The 22,070-nt window shown below is 42.2% G+C and overlaps 2 protein-coding genes across 2 annotated transcripts; both read right to left on the bottom strand.

Moving 5' to 3' along the window:
- Positions 1 to 1,191: 1,191 nt before the first annotated feature.
- LOC115207295 (metalloproteinase inhibitor 2) lies at positions 1,192 to 6,111 on the bottom strand. The gene is made up of 5 exons (XM_029774283.1): positions 5,522 to 6,111; positions 3,663 to 3,733; positions 2,339 to 2,441; positions 1,626 to 1,750; positions 1,192 to 1,485 (listed from the first exon to the last, which is right to left on the bottom strand). The coding sequence occupies exons 1-5, from the start codon at positions 5,649 to 5,651 to the stop codon at positions 1,312 to 1,314; spliced, it is 603 nt and encodes a 200-aa protein (XP_029630143.1). The 5' UTR covers positions 5,652 to 6,111; the 3' UTR covers positions 1,192 to 1,311.
- A 7,362-nt stretch (positions 6,112 to 13,473) lies between these two features.
- On the bottom strand, positions 13,474 to 15,214 carry LOC115205577 (galectin-3-binding protein A-like). The gene is made up of 2 exons (XM_029771752.1): positions 14,871 to 15,214; positions 13,474 to 14,569 (listed from the first exon to the last, which is right to left on the bottom strand). The coding sequence occupies exons 1-2, from the start codon at positions 15,197 to 15,199 to the stop codon at positions 13,489 to 13,491; spliced, it is 1,410 nt and encodes a 469-aa protein (XP_029627612.1). The 5' UTR covers positions 15,200 to 15,214; the 3' UTR covers positions 13,474 to 13,488.
- Between the last annotated feature and the right edge of the window lie 6,856 nt (positions 15,215 to 22,070).

Raw genomic sequence — 22,070 nt, forward strand, 5'->3', positions numbered from 1 at the left:
ATTAAACAAATATATTTTATATTTGAGATTCTTCAATGTAGCCACCCTTTGCCTTGATGACAGCGTTGCACACTCTTGACATTCTCTCAACCAGCTTCTTGAGGTAGTCACCTGGAATGCATTTCAATTAACAGGTGTGCCTTAAAACAATGTTGAATTCATTTCCATCTTAATGCGTTTGAGCCAATCAGGTGTGTTGTGACAAGGTAGGGGTGGTATACAGAAGAAAGCTCTATTTGGTAAAAGACCAAATCCATATTATTGCAAGAACAGCTCAAATAAGAAAAGAGAAACGATAGTCCATTACTTTTAGACACCGCCAGTCAATCCACAACAGTATTTTTAATTCACCAAGTCTAAACCAGTTTACTATTAAATACTTTCCAAACCTTAAATATACAATTGAGTATTTGCATATTACCAACTGGTGCTGAAAAGGAGACAAATATGCATCTATTAGGGCTCCCGAGTGGCGCAGCGGTCTAATGGCAATGCATCTGTGCTAAAGGCATCACTACAGACCATGGTTTGATTCCAGGCTGAATCACAACCGGCCGTGATTGGGTGGCGCACAATTGTCCAAGCATTGTCCGGGTTAGGCCATCATTGTAATTAAGAATTTGTTCTTAACTTGCTCACCTAGTTAAATACGTTCCATAGCTTTCCAAAATATTCTGAACGGTTCTCCATATAGTCTACCCACTCAGCACATATCAGTTCAACGTCTAGATTTCATTGACATTTGGTTGAGTTGTCAATAAACAATGAGTCAGGTAACAGGTGACTTCCCAAATCCAAAATCAGTTTCACTTTGATGCAACAGTGTTTAATTACATGGAAAACATTGCCCAGTGGGTAGTGAGAAAAAAATGACTTAAATGTTGTGAAAACTACGACAATCTTTTGGTTAGCAAGCGTGAGGGTTCTAAGAAATTTAATTAAAATGCATTCAATGTGTGGAAGGGAACCACACCTGCATTTGCTAATGCCTTCATGTATATAACATTCATTCTAATATATTGTGCCCAGCTGAACATGCCCCAGGTTTTAGGATGGTATTTTTCAGGAATAATGTTCTAGTTAGAAACACAACCGTGTCGTCCAACACTGAGATCACCCTTTTGGGTTTCAATAACACCTTTGGTTCCAGTTTAAACAGACAAGCACAAGAAATGAACACTTGGAGCGCTACATTTGAGGAGTACATTTTTATTGCACAAGAAGTGACCAGCTTTTAAATTGCAGGCATCTTTAGTCAGGGAGCAGTGAGAGGAAGGCCTAAAGAGTTTAGGAGTCTTCAATATCCACGAACTACTTCTTGGATGGAGCCATCCCCCCGTACCAGGCACAGGACCCATCACTCCTCTTGAGACAGGCAGAGTACTTGGCCTGGGGTCCGCTTTGGCCATCGGCCAACAACCAGTCCGTCCAAAGACACTCATCTGGGGCGCTGACGGGACAGGGGAGGGAAGAGCAGCGGATGATCTGTAGATCAGAGCAGGGAGAGAGAAAGAGCCAGATCACTGATTGATCATTACCCCAATACCCCAGCTCATGTGTTTAGCCAATGTGAAAACTAAACAAGTGGTTTAATGTAATTTTATTATAAATCCTGTCACACACACCGTGCAATTGCAGCCGCTTTGGTAGCGTTGAGTCAAGCTCTTCCTTTGTGTGCCATTCAAGTCCTCCCAGTACTGAATAAAGTCACACATGACTATGTGCATCCTGCCATCAGTATTCAGCCTGCCTGAAGACAGAGAGAAGACAGTGAGTCAACAACCTGTGTGGTAAAAGTCAACCCCAGATGCTGATCAACCCAGATGCTGATCTTAGAACCGTTTCCCCTTTTTCCCCCACAAATGGTTAAGATTGGGGGAGGGGAAAACAGATCCTAAATCTGTCCCTTAGGGAAACTTTACCCTGGAGCAGGAAGACATACCGCTGCAGCCTGGAACACTAGAATTTATTGTAATAAATAAGTGATGCATTAGTTGTAAACATTTAAATTCATAACATTTGGTATTATAAAGCGTAACTTGAAGATCCAGGCTGTATCACAGCCGGCCGTGGTTGGGAGTCCCATAGGGCGGCACACAATTGGCCCAGCGTCGTCAGCGTTTGGCCATCAATGCAAACAAGAATGTTTAACTGACTTGCCTAGTTAAATAAAGATTCAATTAAAAAAAGGTTAAAGATTTTGTAATTTCTCTAAAGCAATTGATTTCTTGTACAAGATGAAGTCAATAGTTTAGAATAGGCCATGATGCTACAAGCTTAGGTTGAGCAGTTTAACCAGTGATAGCAATGAACTTGGGTAATATAGTGAGATCCACACCTGTGAAGAGATACTCCTTGGTGAGTTCCAGAGTCACGCCGCACGAGGCTGAAGAGGATGAAGTGAAGATGGCGTGGATAACCCGGTCAGGACCTTTGAACATCTAGCCAATCACAAGGAGAGAAAGGAAGATCTGTCAAACATTTACAGTTTGGAACCTAACAGACTGCAGCTCTCAGGCACTGTCAGTCTTTCCTAATTCCCTCCCTATACCCCATCCTTTCATGTTTGCAGATCAAAAAATATGTATTAATCTAACCTTTATTTTATCAGGGTGTCATACAGAGACAAAGGTATTTTTTTTTTTTACAGGTCCCCGAATTACAAACATCAAGTTACAAAATGTAAGCAGAAGTCAAACAATTCTGACTCAACATCACATTTTGAAGATCGTTCCACAAATAATGCTAAAACATTTCAGGCAGATTCATCCAACTCAGTAGAGCCCAATGGAATATCCAGAGTCAACCATCCTTTTCTGAGACAGACTTACTAAAGTGTCTATGTCACAGGTGTAGCCGTGTTGAATAGACCAAAACGCAGGCGGGATGTGAATACTAATCTTTTAATGATAATGAATAAAGCAAACACGGAAAACAATAAACAAGAACGACTAAAGACAGGTTAACAGGCTATACTTACAATAATAGCAGTGCTAACGAAAACAACCCACAAACCCAGATGACAAACACTCCTAATATATGACTCCCAATCAGGAACAACAATAACCAGCTGTCCCTGATCGGGAGCCACACAGACCAACATAGAAACAGACATCATAGAACACACTTCTTCTGCCACGTCCTGACCAAAACACTACACAACTACTCCCTCTGCTGGTCAGGACGTGACAGTCTAAAAGGTCAGTAGTAATGTTAACCAGTGAGAGTTTTAGTATAAGGGCTTTATAAATGAAAATCTGGCAATATATCAACCAATGTGACAGAGCCAGCCAACTTCCTGGTAGAGAATGCAGTGATGATTACCAAACCCCCATCACCAGTAATAAAGTGCAGTGCATTATGATAAACTGCATTTAAAAGCTTTAATGAAATGGCAGCTGCATTCATATAGATGTCACCATAGTCTAGGACTGGTAGGAACGTCGACTGAATAATGTGCTTTCCAGCAAGGGGCATGAGCCATTTCTACAGAAGCTCCTTTTCATACGATGGAAGCTCCACAACTACACTGCTTATGCCAGCCCAGATCTGCAAACATTGAAGGGTTGGAGCCCAGGGGAAAGGAGTGAAGCTGTCAGACTGGGGTTCAGTGGGCTTCAATGTAGGTAGGAACAACCACTTAATATAAAGGCTGATCATACCTTGATCTGTTGGACGTCATAGTTGGTGTTACCAGACACAGCTGTCACTCCAACCACCTTTGCCCTGATCACTGGAAGAAAGAAACTTGGTTTACTGACATCACCCATTTTCCTTTTAATGGTCAGTCAGACACTGATTGTTTAAGGGTGTAATGAGATCTAAGAAAAGTAGAAACCTTCACAGACAAGATTTTACAGTCATAAAAACGTTTGTGGATAAGTTCACATAGTTTGGGCTAAACAAACGAGTCCGTTTCCCTCCAGGTCCTAGATTCCTAACTCTGGTCACCTGCCATTAATTCAACACCTTGGTTAACCATGCTGCCCCGCCTGGTCTGCAGATGTTCAGGCACCAACCAGGGGCTGGTAGGAAGACTGAGGCACATGAGCGTTCCATCAGCTGTAATCAGAGAGGAATATGCCTGGCCTGCTGAGGCACCTTCACAGGCACACGTACCTTATGACACATGCTCCTCCTCCGCCCACCTGTCTGGGTAGAAGGTGCTGACAGCAACAACCTCTTCACTTCAGTCTGATTCAGAAGATATTCAAACGATTCATCCTTGCCAATCAGATTAACTACTCCTGTAATGTTGTTAAGTTCCCTCTATTCCACTGCTGTCTATCATCATTAGAACCAGTACACCACAGTAGTACTTGTTGCTTTTATCACTGGAATTACAGTTTGTTTTGCAGACATCCTGATCTAATGAAACTACAGTAGAATGGGTTTTTACTAACAGCTTTACCAGCTACAGGACATCACACTCCAAAACCATTTGGCAGATGTTTCAGACCTCAAGATGGCGCCACAGCCCACAGTCCTGCAGAGCATATGCGTTTCCTTCATGCAAGTACAATTCAGGTAGAGATCATTCATTTTAATAAGGAGCACGTGAAATAAATTAACTGTCCAAGAAAAGTGATAGTTGCCAAATCTTAATTTAATCATCCTGTTGCAGGAACTGCAAACTTAGTATTCAAGGTTTAGAAAGCCAACTAAAGTTATTAATTTCCACTTAAGATGCCAGACTTGATTTGCCCCAATGAAAATTATATCAACCCTAACAAAAAAAAAAATCCATTCACTATAAATCGCATAACAATTCACGTTGCTGCAGGATTATGTTCCTGATGCGTGAAACTGGCTCAAATTAAGATACGGGATCTGTAGCCTACCACTATTTATTTAAATAAATAGTCTACACTACAACTGAGTGCCTTGGGTTAAATGTAGAAAGATCATTTACTTAATTGTAGTATATAAAATGTAGCAATTCACCTGTAGGCATAATGTGTAGGCCTAGAAGCAAATATAACACTTGGTGTAGCGGGGTCTCATCCAGGGCTCTCAAACCCTGTTCCTGGAGAGGTACCCTCCTGCAGGTTCTCAATCCAAAACCAGTTGTAACAAACCTGATTCAGTTTATCAACCAGCTAATTATTAGAATCAGGTGAGCAGATTAGGGTTGGATCAAAAACCTACAGGATGGCAGCTCTCCAGGAAGAGGGTTGGAGAGCCCTGGCTGTAGCCCATCTTACTGTTGCCTACTTAATTATGTAAATATAATGATCATGTCATGGTTATTATTATAACAAACATTAAGAACTCTGTGGTCATGTTGCGCATTGATACAGTGTAGTAGCCCAGTGGTTGCCAACTCCAGCCTTCGAGTACACCCAACAGCACACTTGTTGTATCCCCGGACAAAAATACCTGATTCAACTCATTGAGGGCCTGATGATTAGTTGAATCAGGTGTTCTTGTCCAGGGCTACAATAAAAATGTGTACCGTTGGAGTAACTCGAGGACCGGAGTTGAGAACCTGAGAAGTCAGAAATATTGGCAGTTTCCTTACCGACGTCTGCGCTGCAAAAAGCCTGTTGAAGATGGACAGGAGCGCATCTGCAAGCTTCTGCACTGTCTTCGATCCGCCAAAGGAACAAAACGACCAGAGTGATGAAACAACTGCTTATAGACCAAGTCATTTTGGAAAATATCTATCAACTATCTATCGCGTAAGATAAAATGTTTACTCCAGGAGCTAAAGAACAGTTGTATTGTAAACCACACTAGAACATTCAAAGATGTTCCCAGACAGACTAACACCTAGAAATCTGTTTTCCCTTCGATGTAATCAGCCCGTTTTATTGCAGGCTGTGATCTCCTCCCCAGTCAGAACCAAGCCAGTGGTAGGCTGAGCGTTCTATTAATCCAGAACCATAGCAACTCCATTGGGGAAAATGCCCTGCTTAAAGGGACAACGACAGAACAGGCTCAACTTGCCCGGTTGACATAAATTCCATAAATTGTTTGTCTTTCGCCTAAACAATGGCGATGAAACAGAAATATCCGTTTTAGGATATGCCTATTTGAAATACTTTTTTAAACACCTGGGGCAACTTTAAAGCAGGCTCAACTTGCCCAACTGCTCAGTTCACTTGCCCTAGGCCCCTCAAACTCAACTCTGGACCTCGACGTGAAGCCAGTGCCACTGCATTTTTTTATTGTTCCCATTTAATCAGGGACTGATTTTGACCAGGGACACCAGGTGGGTGCAATTCGTTATCAGGTAGAACAGAAAACTAGCATGCTCCTGAGCACCATGCACAACAAGAAGATGCCCCATCCCCCGCTAATTGGGCTACTTTTGCACATTTGTTATTGTATGAGTGAGGTTTGATGATGAATACTACCTCCAAACGAATGGAACATCGATGGGCTCTACATTCGCTCCAAGCTATGCTAACCTCTATGTGGGTCTTTTTGAGGAACGGAAAAAGAGCTGTCAGATTTTATGGCACGACTCAATGACATTGACCCCAATCTCAAATTCACTATTGAATGTGACACTCGATGTGTTCGTTACCTCGATATGTGGATTGAGAAATGAAATGGAACCCTGTTCACAACTCTGTATAGAAAAGAAACGGACAGAAATACTCTATTACAGGGGGACAGCTTCCATCCTGAGCCATTAAAAAGAGGACTTCCTAGAAGCCAGTTTTCCAGACTGCACCCTGTAGTCACTCCACAGAGGACTATCTACAAAAAGCAGCGGAGATGCACACTAGGTTTCTAAGAAGAGTCTATTCGCCACAATGTGTGGATGAAGCTCTTAATTTGGCATTGGGAAAAACACGAGATGAACTGCTACAAAAAAAGACCCGCTAAAGCTAAAGAACATTCCGTAATGTTCACAACCACATATACTTTGAACTCGCGAAAAGTTGGAGATGTGGTCAAGAAACACTGGCATATTTTATCATCAGACCCGGCTTTTCCGGCTCAATTTAAAAATCCACCACTTATTGTGTATAGGATAGGTCGCAATTTACGCAATAAATTGGTTCATGCCAACTGTCAGCCACAAAAGAAAATCAGCCAGGCTCTTTTACGCCCTCTTCCAAATGGTAGCTATAAATGCAGAGGATGCACACAGTGCAACAATATGATGATGTGTGAATATTTCTGCCACCCACACACAGGAAAACGGGTCCAAATAAATGACATTATTACGTGTTCCACCAACCATGTTATTTACATGATTAAATGTCCATGTGGGCTCTGCTATGTCGGTAAAACCTCTCGTTCTCTCAAACAGAGAATTAGTGAACATAAAAGTTCAATCAGGAGAAACGACAGAGATTATCCAGTCGCAGTACATTTTAATGATCTAAAGCATGACATTTCTACCTTTAGATTCTGTGGAGTAGAGAAAGTTAAGATATCAGACAGGGGAGGTGAGTCGGGGAAATGCTTTAAATCGAGAGGAGTCGATGTGTTCTGAAAGATGAGACCTTGAGGATCATAAGAAAAACCGCTTTGATGTCATACAAGCAAACCACACACCTTGAATCCGAATGTGCACTTAACATTTCCATATTTGAAAAGTCATGTCATTTACAGTGTCAACGTTCATGAGCTCTATGTTTAATCCACAGTTACGAGGGTGACATGGATTATGCCCTGGGTTGTCCTGAACAGAAGATTTGCCATGGAACACGCACTTGAATGTACTCAAAACTCCATTCTATGTGACCCAAAATTGCAATCTGTTTGTCTGAAGTGCCCTTTGAAAGCCTCCCAGCTAGCACATTTGGTTCCTTGGAAGTTGTGGGAATGCAAGTTGTTTGGTTTCCCATTGGTTCTGGAAACGAAACCATACGTTTCCTGACCGTTAACTTTTTAAATGTTTTTTTTTTTTACGTCTGAGAACAGTAGTGAACATTTCACCTGTTCTGGGAATTAGATTTTAGGTTATTTGAAGGTAATTAATGAACATTCTGAGAAAATGTTTCCATACGATTTTTAAAGTCACTGCTAGCTTATTTTGGGTTAAATGTTGAACCAAGCACAGAAAGGACACATGGAAATTAATTTGCTTAGGCATTAATCATACAAACACATTTATTTTTCAATGTGGCATCTTCTGTTCTCTATCAGAGCATGTGAGTGGAATTAAGTGCTAAAAACCACTCCTCATAGGAAAAAAAACTGCAGTTCCAAATTCACTCCATTCATTAAAATCACAAACACCCATCTATTTTTAGTGACTACCTGGACCTACCATTTGGTTTGGAAGTATCGAAACCAAACCATATGATTTGAATGAAAAGTATTTTAGTAAACAACATGAAAGGGAAGCGCTCATCATTTCAAATAGGCCACATGTAGTATTAAACAGCACATAAACACTCTAAACAGGTGTAATCAGCCTGTGTGTAGCTGGTGTAGAGAGTCAGGCGCAGGACAGCAGATAAGAGTAATCAACGGATTTACTCAAGTAATTACAAAATATAATACAATATACCAAGCCCACAATAACAGACCGAATACAAGACAAACAATTACTCACAAACAACCATGGGGGAACAGAGGGTTAAATAATGAACAAGTAATTGGGGGATTGAAACCAGGTGTGTAAGACAAAGACAAAACAAATGGAAAATGAAAAGTGGATCGGCGATGGCTAGAAGGCCGGTGACGTCGCCGCCGAACGCTGCCCGAACAAGGAGAGGGACTGACTTCAGTGGAAGTTGTGACAACAGGTCATGAGCCAGACAGGAATTACTAGACTTAAATACAAAATCTACAGTGCCTTTGAATTCACTTTTAGAAACACAAGTTTGGCCAGAGTCTGTGGCTTCAGGCTCATGTGATGGTGCCTGTAGAGCAGGCCAGCAGTGGAGAATACCTTCTCAGACCTTGCAGAGCCACTGGGGATGCTAAACACCTTCTGGGCCACTCCTGCCAGGCTGGGCAGGGATGCAGATTTTTTTAACTTTTATTTTATAGGTAGGCCTAAAGATTTCATGGTAAAATAACCCTATCAAAATGGAAAGCTCTTTGAAAGAGATAACATGCCAGGCCTATTGGGCCAAAATCAACAATAGCCTATTGTAAAGATAATAGAACAAACTTATTTTTTGTTTATAAATACTTTGCTATAATGACACACTTAGCTAGCTACCCACCGCATACCTTTCTGTTAGAATGTGCACATAGTACACCATCATGCTTTCAGGATGTCTTTTCAGATTTCACAATGATTATTTAGTTGTGGACACTACATCACGGCACTCCCTCGCTTGCTCTTGGTCCTCCTCATCTTTGTAAGTCACCTTGATTTCACACCTTTGTGTTTTATCAGTTTCTTTAGGAAAATATTCAGCGAACTCCATGACAGTAGCTAAAGCAAGGGGCTATAGCAGCACACTACAGACTACAAATGCATGCCGGGCATGCCCTGAGCTCGTGAAGTGAGCGTTACTGGAGCGGTAATGGCGCGATAATGGAGCAAAATTGGAGGCGGCGAGAAGGCCGATGCTCCAGCCTTTGGGCAACTTGCTCCGCGCTTCAGTCAGATTTGAGAACGCTCTAACTCCGCTCCTGCTCCGCTCACATGCTCTGTTCTCTATCCATGGAATTAGCCCACTGCACCACCAGGGTGGAGCTAGCATGCCATGTATTTTTAACTCATACAATGCTGTTCATTTCAGTCTATTCAAACGGACCCCTTTCAAAGGAAAAAAGCACTCATTAAGTTAAGGTGTGGACAATTAGTGGGTATGGGCAACACACCTGGACACACACACAGGGTAGATAGAGTTTTTCTGACGCTGAGAACAGAATGTATATGTTTTTAAATAACATTCTTAGAACGTTCTTTGAGCGTTACCAATGTTTTCTTGTAGTTTTTATAGAAAGTTTTCTTAATGTGCTGAGAACATTACTTTATATAGAGCCATGAGGAAACCTGCAGAAAATGTTATGCTGAAGTACTGAAATTCCATAGAAGAACGTTGTTTCTTTACGTTCTCTGAATGTTCTTTGAACATTATTTTAAATAGAACTTTGAGGAAACCTATAGAAAAAGCTATGTTGAAGTACTGCAAGTCCCACAGAAGAACGTTGTTTCTTAATGTTCCCTGAACAATTTGAGAACATTACTTTTAATAGAACCATGAGCAAACCTGTAGGAAATGTTATGCTGAAGTACTGAAATTCCCATCTAAGAAACATATGGTTCTCAGAACGTTATGTGCTAGCTGGGAATGCACATTATGGTGCGTTTTTCACGCAACTCAAGCGCGTGCACACATTTTTTTAATGGGTGTAAGAGTTAAAGACCACAGGCCGCTCGTGAGTTTCAAGTTTGGGAAAGTTTACAACTTATCCTACTACTTCTACCGATCTGTCATGTCCTGACCAGTAAAGGGGTCATTTGTCATTGTAGTATGGTCAGGGCGTTTATTTGGACAGGCGATGATGTAAGGTACGGTGGACGAGAACACCTAAGGCCCACCCCTAATGATGGGCCTGCATTGTGGGAAGATTTTATGCAAAATAACCATAGGACGACCTCACTCACACCAAGCTCTAAGAAACAAATGGTTCTCAGAACGTTATGTGCTAGCTGGGCTAACACCACCTTATTGGCAATAGAATACCTTTCAAGTGATGCCCACCCACCTAACCCAGATTGCGATATATAATGGAATGTTTTTGGATTGGAAACAAGTGTGCTTGATTCAGTTCCTCAATGGCAAAGCTAGGAGTGCTCAAAAAAGCACCTTATAGTTTAAGGCTCTTTCCTTGATTCATAATAGAGCATTGAAATGATTTAGGAACGTTTTACAGTTGTGTTGCCACTTGGAGACACTAGTTGGACCTCTCACTCAAACCCTTGTAATCGTTTTTTCTTATCTTGCACCTAATCCAAAATGTGAATGAATATTCTTATTTATGTTACGTAATGTTTACAGAGTATTTTTTGATTTTGTAATTGACAAATGCTGTAAATAGTACAGTAAATGTAAAATGCACATAAAATCAACAGTGTAATATGTGGATTCAGTGTTGTGTCAGGTGAACTGTTTTGTCCTCACCTTTGGTGTTCCCATCCAATTGCTACCATGTCTTGCATATCCTTTTTATAGTTCTTCTGTTAGAAACATTTTTATTTGGCCCACACAGGCCAATTTTCATAAGATTAAGGAGTTAAGGTCCCTGCTACAACTAGGTTCCAAAATGTTACCCGGTTACCATCAGGAGAAACCCAGCCTAAAACCCCAAACAGCAAGGAATGCAGGTGTGGAAGCTTCTGGCCAGGGGAAACAAAGTGGTAACACCATGTATTTATGGCCTAAGACAATGTATTTGTCTTAAGAGAAAATGTGAATGTGATCAACTTTGGTTTATATTCAAACTTCTTTAATCCAAAATTCAAATAGTGTTGACATAGGCTAGACTGTGTTAATGGACCTGTCACTTTTTAATTACAAATGTATATGGGCCTACACAGGGATGGAATTTAAGGATTTGGGGCACTTGCTGTTTCCATCCATGGGCCTACATGATGCAACCCTGCCTAAAGCAAGCTCAGTCCTGTTAGTTCTATTGTCTAATCACAGTTGTCTGTGTAACGGAAACGCCCATTTTAAAATCTAATTCATATGAACAATGTTTTACTATAACTACTGCTGAACACACCCTTTCTATGCATATACTGTCCAGACTGTCTATAGTGCTTGTTCTGATAATTATTAATTGTTTAATTTTTTTGATTATTTGTGTATTGTTTTTTAATTTCTAGATATTGCCGCACTTTTGGAGCTAGAAAACACAAGCATTTCGCTGCAAATTGATGTACACGACCAAATAAACTTTGATTTGAAGGTTGCTGCAGTTTGACAGGGTTTTCATCCTCCCTATAGGGCCAGGAGTTTTCCCAGGAGTTTAAAACTATGTGACCTGATTAGAACAACTCTGTTCTCTTCATAAGCCATATAAAACTCTTTTAAAACTGATTCATCACTATGTCATACCCTGTCCAGAGATGTACTTTCAGGTCTGAAAGGCCCTTTCCCATCGTTCAAGTCAGCAGTATTTCTTGGTTGCTCAAAGATTATATGGTCACTTGCCCGAAAATGTGATTAAAGTCTCAGAGAGGTCAGAGAGTAGTTTGGCCAAAGAGGAACTCATACCGTTTAACCCAATTCAGCCTCCATAAGGAGTATTTACAACTGAATATGATTTAAGGAATGACCCCATCTAGTGGAGGAATAATATACATGGTTCATGTGGGCTTTTAGAGGAGGGTAAGTTCTATACAGAGAAGCACAGTAGATCTAGATAGACATGGTTCATGTGGGCTTTTAGAGGAGGGTAAATACTATACAGAGAAACACAGTAGACCTAGATAGACATGGTTCATGTGGGCTTTTAGAGGAGGGTAAGTTCTATACAGAGAAACACAGTAGACCTAGATAGACATGGTCCATGTGGGCTTTTAGAGGAGGGTAAGTTCTATACAGAGAAGCACAGTAGACCTAGATAGACATGGTTCATGTGGGCTTTTAGAGGAGGGTAAGTACTATACAGAGAAGCACAGTAGACCTAGATAGACATGGTTCATGTGGGCTTTTAGAGGAGGGTAAGTTCTATACAGAGAAGCACAGTAGACCTAGATAGACATGGTTCATGTGGGCTTTTAGAGGAGGGTAAGTTCTATACAGAGAAGCACAGTAGACCTAGATAGACATGGTTCATGTGGGCTTTTAGAGGAGGGTAAGTTCTATACAGAGAAGCACAGTAGACCTAGATAGACATCAGATCTTTGAATCTGTCATATTATGGCGTCTGTGAGCGAATGGGCAGCGCCATTGAGGCCATCTCCATTTTGAAGTAGTCAATTTTCTTCTTCTACTATTTCTATGAGTTGACAAACAAACTGAAAGGGTGCATACTGTCACATGCAGTGTGTTTTGAACAGGTATAAAGGCAAGATTGGCGATTTACTACCGCCTGCAGTTATGGAAACTTTTGCTCAGAACTATAATTCATTGGCTGATCCCTCCTGATGACCCGATTGGAATTATGTGATCCTTCCTTAACCCATATGAAGTCCCACCCACCCAGTAGACAACTTCAAAATGGTGACAGTCTACAATGGGGCTGGCCATGGCAAAACAGGCTTTTGGGCACAAGAGTCCTCTAGCTATTTCTATGGGAAGCACCAGCCCTCATTTGGGGGAAAAAACATAATCCACATCCCTGCATGTTCAAATGCCTTTATTCCAGTGCAAGCATAGATGTTATAGTTATTGCTTAATACTTATGTAAGAACAGTGCTACATGTTGATATGCTTTCAGCAAATCAACAAAGGGTTATGATAAAATCCATCACATATTTCTAAAACATTGCCATAATTTCAAACTCTTGTCTAAAAGAAATTAGCAATTGATTGGCAACAGGGACATCATTATTAGATTTGTGGATGTGTGTTAGGAGAATTGTTGCATCTGTGCCAGGCAGTGCTATCAGATGTATTCTGGTTTCACCACGAAGCGAAATACATACTGGCCTTCAGGACAGGGGTAGGACAGGGCCAGACTGCTGTTAGTAGGGATCTGGGCCATGTCGTTCTTGAAGTCCTGGACGTGAAAGACATACCTGCCCTCGCATGTTAGGAGCAGTCGGTTGCTGAAGCGAACACTCTTGGTCTGATTTTGTCTGAGGCTGCTTTGCAGAGAGAGACTGGCAGTGGGGAAGGAAATACACCTGGAACATTCTCGTTGGTTCTTAAAGACTCTTGCTGACCAACTGATGGGGTTGGTTTCCTTGGTCTGGTAAATCACACTATTGTGGTTTGGTGTTGTGAATGAGTTGACATAGTCTGGCGTGGAGTAATAAGGTTGGTAGTTATTGTAGCGCCTGTTGTAATCATAACGCATATCTTGGCGTGGTGGCTCTTTGTTGGTTGAGTTGATGGTGACGCTCCATGGCTCAGCAGTGGAGATCCTGGGATGGTAATCATGCTCTTCTTCACTCTCGCTGCTTTTGTGCTTCCTCAGAGTGTCGAACGACAAGGCGTTGAACTGGAAGCCTCTGAGCATGCTGACACGATAGAGCTTCTCGTGGCTCCTGTAGAGCTCTGAGGTGAACTGCAGGTCGTAGAGCTCCTCGGCAGGGATCATCGGGAAGCGGATGTGGCCTAACATGGCCGCCTGGCTCTCGGTGCCGGTCGAGTCACCCTTCTCTATGATCCAACTCTCCAGCCCTTGCAGGAGGAACCCCTCGTCCGGTACCACTAGGTCAGACCGTGCCAAGAGGGCCATCAGGAAGTCTGTGGAGAGGTCGCTCCAGGCCGGGGAGTTGATCAGAGCCTCGCAGTTCCAGGCCAGGTACTGGAGGCAGTTCTCCTGAAGCAGCAGGTCCCCGGTCTGGACGGAGTACTGGTACAGGGAGACCTGGGTGTAGAAGGAGGGGTCCTCAGGGAGGAGTACGGTGAAGAGCCTGCCAGTGTCCTGCATCAGCCGTTTCACCCCAAACTTTGAGGCCAGCTTGTGGAGGCACTGGGCAGAGGAGACGGTCACGTCAATCTTGCGGGTGTAAAGGTACCTAGAGAACCAGAGCAAGGACATTTAAATAAATTAACTTGTATTCAAAAAAAATTAGGAGATACCATAGCTAAAAAGGAACGTCAGCCAGTGGTGTTGGACCTAGAGAAAAACTGTGCTTTAAGTAAGGCACAATCACCCTGGAGCTACACAATTGATGCAAGGAGACGTGGATTCATCTCGACAGACTGACTACTTTTGAGGTCTAAAATCATCTGACACATTTGATTCTTGTGTATGTATTTAACCAATAAACATACAGTGTATCTAAATAGCACATGTTAAAGGTCATAGACTAGTACCTGATGAAGCTGGTGACACAGGGGCTGCAGGCTTGGCTAATCTCTAGGGTGAGGTTACTGGACCCGTTGGTGATGTTGAAGTGTGCGTAGAGAGAGAGGATCAGTTTGTGGGTGCAGATGTTCCTCTCCTCCACTTCCAAATTCCCCTCCCCATCTCTGTTCCCTGTGGGGCTCTGGATTGTGATGAGGAAGTCACAGTCATCCACACGGTCAAACAGCTCGCCCAGGTCATCTGACAGGCCCAGACTGTGGTCCAGGAAATGTGCTGTGTCACTGGTCAAATCTGTGCCTGTACAGTATGAGGAATACACGTGATTAGGACTGTACATGATTAGTAGGAATATGTAGGGCTGATAGTGTGTATTTTAGTTTCGGTGAAGTTTAAGAACACGTTTTAATTCATTAATTCATCCCTTTATTTAACCAGGAAAATAACCTTGTGTCGTTGTTATGGCTGTTTCTTCCCTAACCCTTGGTCAGACAGGGGCTGCAGACACACAGAGTGAATCTCAAATGTATTTTCCTCAATTCCTTGCATCCTCTCAACTCACCTCCTAAAAACATCAGAGGGAATCAGGGAAAGCATTGTAATTTATCCACCAATGCTCTCCTCACTTCTCTCTGATGTTTTGCGAAGGAGGCGTGGAGACTTTTCAGAAGGAGACGAGAAGAGAGGAGCCAATGAATCAGGGGAAATACTTTTGAGATTCACCCACAGTGTAGTAGCGTCCCGCTCTCACAAACGACCCCTGCGTCCTCCTTGTGGGAACAGTCGGTCAACGCCCAGCTGTTGAAGGGACAGCTGGACAGAGACTTCTCGGTTCCTTTGCAGTCCATATCATCCAACCAGATTGAACCCAATCCTTGGATACAAAACAGAGGATAAACAAGGAGCAAGCAAAATCATGTGCAGAAATAAGCAAAATATTATATTGTGGTGTATTAAATTAAGTTAGTTAACTCTTTGATGCTGCTGCCTGCCATTACCACAAATCACTACCTATTTGAACTTGCTCCCTCCAAGAATCCCAAATTCCTTGTCGTCTTATTGCTAACGCTTATTCAATCCTCTCATACTTTTACAAAAGTCGCTAGGGGCTAGGGGGTTGCTGAGGTTTGATTTGGGATTCTGCGTCCTGGTGGCAAAGTCATGCAATGAGTCATATTCATCAGGCAAACTGTAGCAAAAGGTTTTAAATTGTTGTGCTGACAGAACATGAAAGACTGTGGGCCCACCTTCTCCGTGGCCGACGTGTGTAAAACGTGTAAATGTGTTAACCCTCGCAAGGCTGCCGGTCCAGACTGCATCCCTGGCCGTGTCCTCAGAGCATGTGCAGACCAGCTGGCTGGTGTGTTTACGGACATATTCAATCTCTCCCTATCCCAATCTGCTGTCCCCACATGCTTCAAGATGGCCACCATTGTTCCTGTACCCAAGAAGGCAAAGGTAACTGAACTTAATGACTATCGCCCCATGGCACTCACCTCTGTCATCATGAAGTGCTTTGAGAGACTAGTCAAGGATCCTATCACCTCTACCTTACCTGCCACCCTAAACCCACTTAAAATTTGCTTTCCGCCCCAATAGATCCACAGACGATGCTATCGCTATCACTCTGCACACTGCCCTATCCCATCTGGACAAGAGGATTACCTATGTAAGAATGCTGTTTATCGACTGTAGCTCAGCATTCAACACCATAGTACCCTTCAAGCTCATCATTAAGCTTGAGGCCCTGGGTCTGAACCCCAATTTGTGCAACTGGGTCCTGGACTTCTTGACGGGCCGCCCCAAGGTGGTGAAGGTAGGAAACATCACCTCCACTCCGCTGATCCTCATCACTGGGGCCCCACAAGGGTTCATGCTCAGCCCCCCCGCTTGTACTCCCTGTTCACCCATGACTGCATGCCTCCAACTCAATCATCAAGTTTGCAGATGACACAACAGTAGAAGGCTTGATTACCAACGATGACGAGACAGCCTACAGGGAGGAGGTGAGGGCTCTGGGAGTGTGGTGCCTGGAAAACAACCTCAAAACAAAGGAGATGATTGTTGACTTCAAGAAACAGCAGAGGGTGCACCCCCCCCCCCCCCATCTACATCGACAGGACCGCAGTGGAGAAGGTGGAAAACTTCAAGTTTCTTGGCGTACACATCACTGACAAACTGAAATGGACCACCCACACAGACAGTGTGGTGAAGAAGACGCAACAGAGCCTCTTCGACCTCAGGAGGCTAAAGAAATTTGGCTTGTCACCTAAAACCCAAATTTTACAGATGCACAATTGAAAGCTTCCTGTCGGGCTGTATCACTGCCTGGTTCGGCAACTACATCGGGTGCTGTAGGCTCTCCAGTGGGTGGTGCAGTCTGCCCAACGCATTACCGGGGGCAAACTACCCACCCTCCAGGACACCTACACCACCTGATGTCACAGGAAGGCCAAAAAGATCACCAAGCCACTGCCTGATCACCCCGCTATCATCCAGAAGGCAAGGTCAGTACAGGTGCATCAAAGCTGGGACCGAGAGACTGAAAAACAACTTCTATCTCAAGGCCATCAGACATTTAAACAGACATCACTAGCACATTAGAGGCTGCTGCGTATACCCATAGACTAGAAATCATTGGCCACTTTAAGGAATGGAACACTAGTCACTTTAATAATGTTTACATATCTGGCATTACTCATCCCATATGTATATACTGTATTCTATACTATTCTACGGTATCTTAGTCACTTAATGGTTACATATCTGGCATTACTCATCTCATATGTATATACTGTTTTCTATACTATTGTGCGCCGCCCTATGGGACTCCCAATCACAGCAGGTTGGGATATGAGCCCGGGATGCCTTAGAATTTGAGCCACTCAGGATGCCAATTTCTTCTATTTTTCTATTGCTTATCAGTTTGTCAGTTTTCCTAGCTGGCTAGTGAAAATTCAGAATCGTGGAATCACTCTGTGGCTGCTGTTGCTTCTCCATGTCCCTGGACTAGACTCTGCAACATGGAATCTATTCAGTGAGTTCCATTTAGCCTGGTTTGTACTGTGTTGTCGCATGGTATGCTTTCGCTGTAATGGCTACTGTAATTCGGACAGTGCAGTTAGATTAACAAGAATTTAAGCTTTCAACCGATATAAGACACTTGTATGTACCTAAATGTTTAATAGCCATCATTTTTATGATTATTTATTTGAATTGCGCACCCTCCAGTTTCACCGGAAGTTGTCCCGCTAGTTAATGGCTGTAATAGGAGATAATACAAAACTGAGTATGGATCAACAACATTGTAGTTACCAACACAACACTGAGTACCACTTCATATTTTCAAGCATGGTGGTGACTGCATCATGTTATGGGAATGCTTGTCATCGGCAAGGACGAGGGAGTTTTTTTTAGGATAAAAATAAACTGAATAGAGCTAAGCACAGGCAATATCCTAGTGGAAAACTTGGTCCAGTCTGCTTTCCAACAGACACTAGCAGACAAATTCACCTTTCAGGATGACAATAACTTAAAACACTAGGCCAAATATACAATGGAGTTGCTTATTAAGACACCATTTAATGTGAGTGGCCTAGTTACAGTTTTGACTTAAATCGGCTTGAAAATCTCTGGCAAGACTTGAAAATAGCTGTCTAGCAATGATCAACAACTAACTTGACAGACCTTGAAGAATATTTTAAGGAATAATGGGCACATATTGTACAATCCAGGTTTGCAAAGCTCTTATAGACTTACCAGAAAGACTCACTGCTGTAATCGCTACCAAAGGTGATTCTAACATGTATTGACTCAGGGTTTGAATACTTATCTAATCAAAATCTTTTTTTTTCTTCCACTGACAGAGTATTTTGTGTAGATCATTAACAAAAAATGACAACTAAATTCATTTTAATCCCACTTTGTAACACAACTAAATGTGGAACAATTCAAGGGGTGTGAATACTTTCTGAAGGCACTGTATATCAAGGATTAGGTCAAGCCTAATCTCGTCAAACTTTGACATGATCAAAACAATGGCTAACCCTAAATCCTAACCTAAAAGTTGATGTGAAAGTTACCTAATGTAGACAAATGCCCATCTTCTTTGAGGTCAATGTCTATGTTGATTTTGTATGATTCCCAAACGCCCAAAATAAAAGACTCAGGGTTCTATCAAAATAGATTTACTCAAAAACCACCAGTAAAACAAAACATTTGTTATAATAGGATGACATGAGATTCTGCTTTTCTATATTCCTTCAAAAAACATTATATTTTCATAAAGGTCAGACCTTCAATGGGGTAAAGGGTAAAGTGTCCTGGAGCATATGAGTTCACCTGAATTGAGACAGGGGATGTCCAGATTGCCTAGAAATGCATGCACACTAGATGTGTCAGGAAGAGTCTCTGATGAGTAAAGAGCAGAATAGAATTGCTTACAATTTATTGTTGATTTCTTTGGGATTGGTAGAAGTTAAATCAGCTGCAACACAGATTTCAGGTATGGTGCTGCTAGCAGCGCATTGTCAAAGCTGGTGAGATAACTTGCCAGCTTTCTCTCTGTGTTCATAAAATGTCTGCCTTGACTTAAACAGAAGCTGCTCCGTTTGTTTGGTGGAAAGAATGTCAAATTCCGATTGGTGTAGCAGTCTCTCTTTGTAGAGTTCAGGAGTCGGAGAAGAGGCATATCTGTTGTCCACATCTAGAATGAGTTGAGATAGCTCCGATAAGCATTTGGTGACTGTTTGTTGTCATACGCTGTGTATTAAATCATTTGGCCCCTTAGATACAGTTGAAGTCGGAAGTTTACACTTAGGTTGGAGTCATTAAATCTCGGTTTTTAACCACTCCACAAATTTATTGTTAACAAACTATAGTTTTGGCAAGTCAGTTAGGACATCTACTTTGTGCATGTCACAAGTAATTTTTCCAACAATTATTTACAGACAGATTATTTCACTTATAATTCACTATATCACAATTCCAGTGGGTCAGAAGTTTACATACATTAAGTTGACTGTGCCTTTAAACAGCTTGGAAAATTCCAGAAAATGATGTCATGGCTTTAGAAGCTTCTGATAGGCTAATTGACATAATTTGAGTCAATTGGAGGTGTACCTGTGGATGTATTTCAAGGCCTATCTTCAAACTCAGTGCCATTGTTGCTTAACATCATCGGAAAATCAGAAGAAATAAGCCAAATACCTCAGAAAAAAATTGTAGACCTCCACAAGCCTGGTTCATCCTTCAGAGCAATTTCCAAACGCCTGAAGGTACCACGTTCATCTGTACAAACAATAGTATGCAAGTATAAACACCATGGCCGTCATACCGCTCAGGAATGAGACGCGTTCTGTCTCCTAGAGATTAACGTACCTTGGTGCGAAAAGTGCAAATCAATCCCAGAAGAACAGCAAAGGACCTTGTGAAGATGCTGGAGGAAACAGGTACAAGGTATCTATATCCACAGTAAAACGAGTCCTATGTCGACATAACCTGAAAGGCCGCTCAGCAAGGAAGATGCCACTGCTCTAAAACTGCCATAAAATAAGCCAGACTACGGTTTGCAACTGCACATGGGGACAAAGATTATACTTTTTGGACAAATGTCCTCTGGTCTGATGAAACAAAAATAGAACTGTTTGGCCATAATGAACATCGTTACGTTTGGAGTAAAAAGGAGGCGGCTTGCAAGCCGAAGAACACCATCCCAACCGTGAAGCACGGGGGTGGCAGCATCATGTTGTGGGGGTGATTTGCTGCACAGGGACTGGTGCACTTCACAAAAATAGATGGCATCATGAGGCAGGAAAATTATGTGGATATATTGAAGCAACATCTCAAGACATCAGTCAGGAAGTTAAAGCTTGGGTCTTCCAAATGGACAATGACCCCAAGCATACTTCCAAAGTTGTGGCAAAATGGCTTAAGGACAACAAAGTCAAGGTATTGGAGTGGCCATCACAAAGCCCTGACCTCAATCCTATAGAAAATTTGTGGGCAGAAATAAAAAAGCATGTGTGAGCAAGGAGGCCTACAAACCTGACTCCGTTACACCAGCTCTGTCAGGAGGAATGGGCCAAAATTCACCCAACTTACTGTGGGAAGCTTGTGGAAGGCTACCCGGAACGTTTGACCCAAGTTAAACAATTTAATGGCAAAGCTACCAAATTCTAATTGAGTGTATGTAAACTTCTGACCCACTGGGAATGTGATGAAAGAAATAAAATCTGAAATAAATCCTTCTTTCTACTATTATTCTTCCATTTCACATTCTTAAAATAAAGTGGTCCTAACTAACCTAAAACAGGGAATTTTTACTGGGATTAAACGTCAGGAATTGTGAAAAACTGATTTTAAATGTTTTTGGCTAAGGTGTATGTAAACTTCCGACTTCAACTGTACATACACACACACACACACACACACACACACACACACACACACACACACACACACACAAATACTCCAAAAACATTTAATTAAATTGGAAAACAAACCCAGTAAAATTCAACATTTGTATAAATATAACCCTCTGTTGAACATCCTAACAAGCCAGAACACCGGAAATTGACTGGCACACACTTGGGAATTAATACCTGTCCTGCAGAGCTGCAGTGTTCGCTCGTCTATACAACCTGCAAACCCGTGCCATCCGCCACCAAGCACCAGGGCGGACCAACCAGTCAAATAGTAAAGAATAATACACCTGGTCCTTTGGGAGTATAAATGTGTATGTATTAAACATGCTCACAGTATGTTAGTAGGGTATCCTATTAAGGCATGGAAAGAGAGCTCAGTGGCTAGCCTTAGGTAGCGACTAGGCTAATATTTACGTGGCTGTACAGCCGCAGTTAGTTGGTAAAAGCTCATTTTGGCATGTACTGTAAATAAAATACTATTCAAACTATATTGTCCTTGTGAGAAAATGCCACCCTATACATACCATCATTGTTCATAACTTTAAGTTACTGGATGAATAATTGTCATTTTTTTGGCAGCAGGGTGGAGGCACGTTTCTAATCAAGATATGAATTCACTAGTTGGTCCTTGGTTAGCACGGCTAGTGCAGGTTCACAGTATGAGCCCACAATGGCTAGTTGGTATTATGTCGCCTGTCCTCCTGTGTGTAGGTGCGCGACAATGTATTCTTTGGCCTTGGTTGGGTCTAAGAATGTCTTCTGCTCACTGGAGGGAGTAGTGATCTT

This window comes from Salmo trutta, chromosome 1 (genome assembly GCF_901001165.1).
Source record: "Salmo trutta chromosome 1, fSalTru1.1, whole genome shotgun sequence".
In the NCBI taxonomy this organism is placed as follows: domain Eukaryota; kingdom Metazoa; phylum Chordata; class Actinopteri; order Salmoniformes; family Salmonidae; genus Salmo; species Salmo trutta.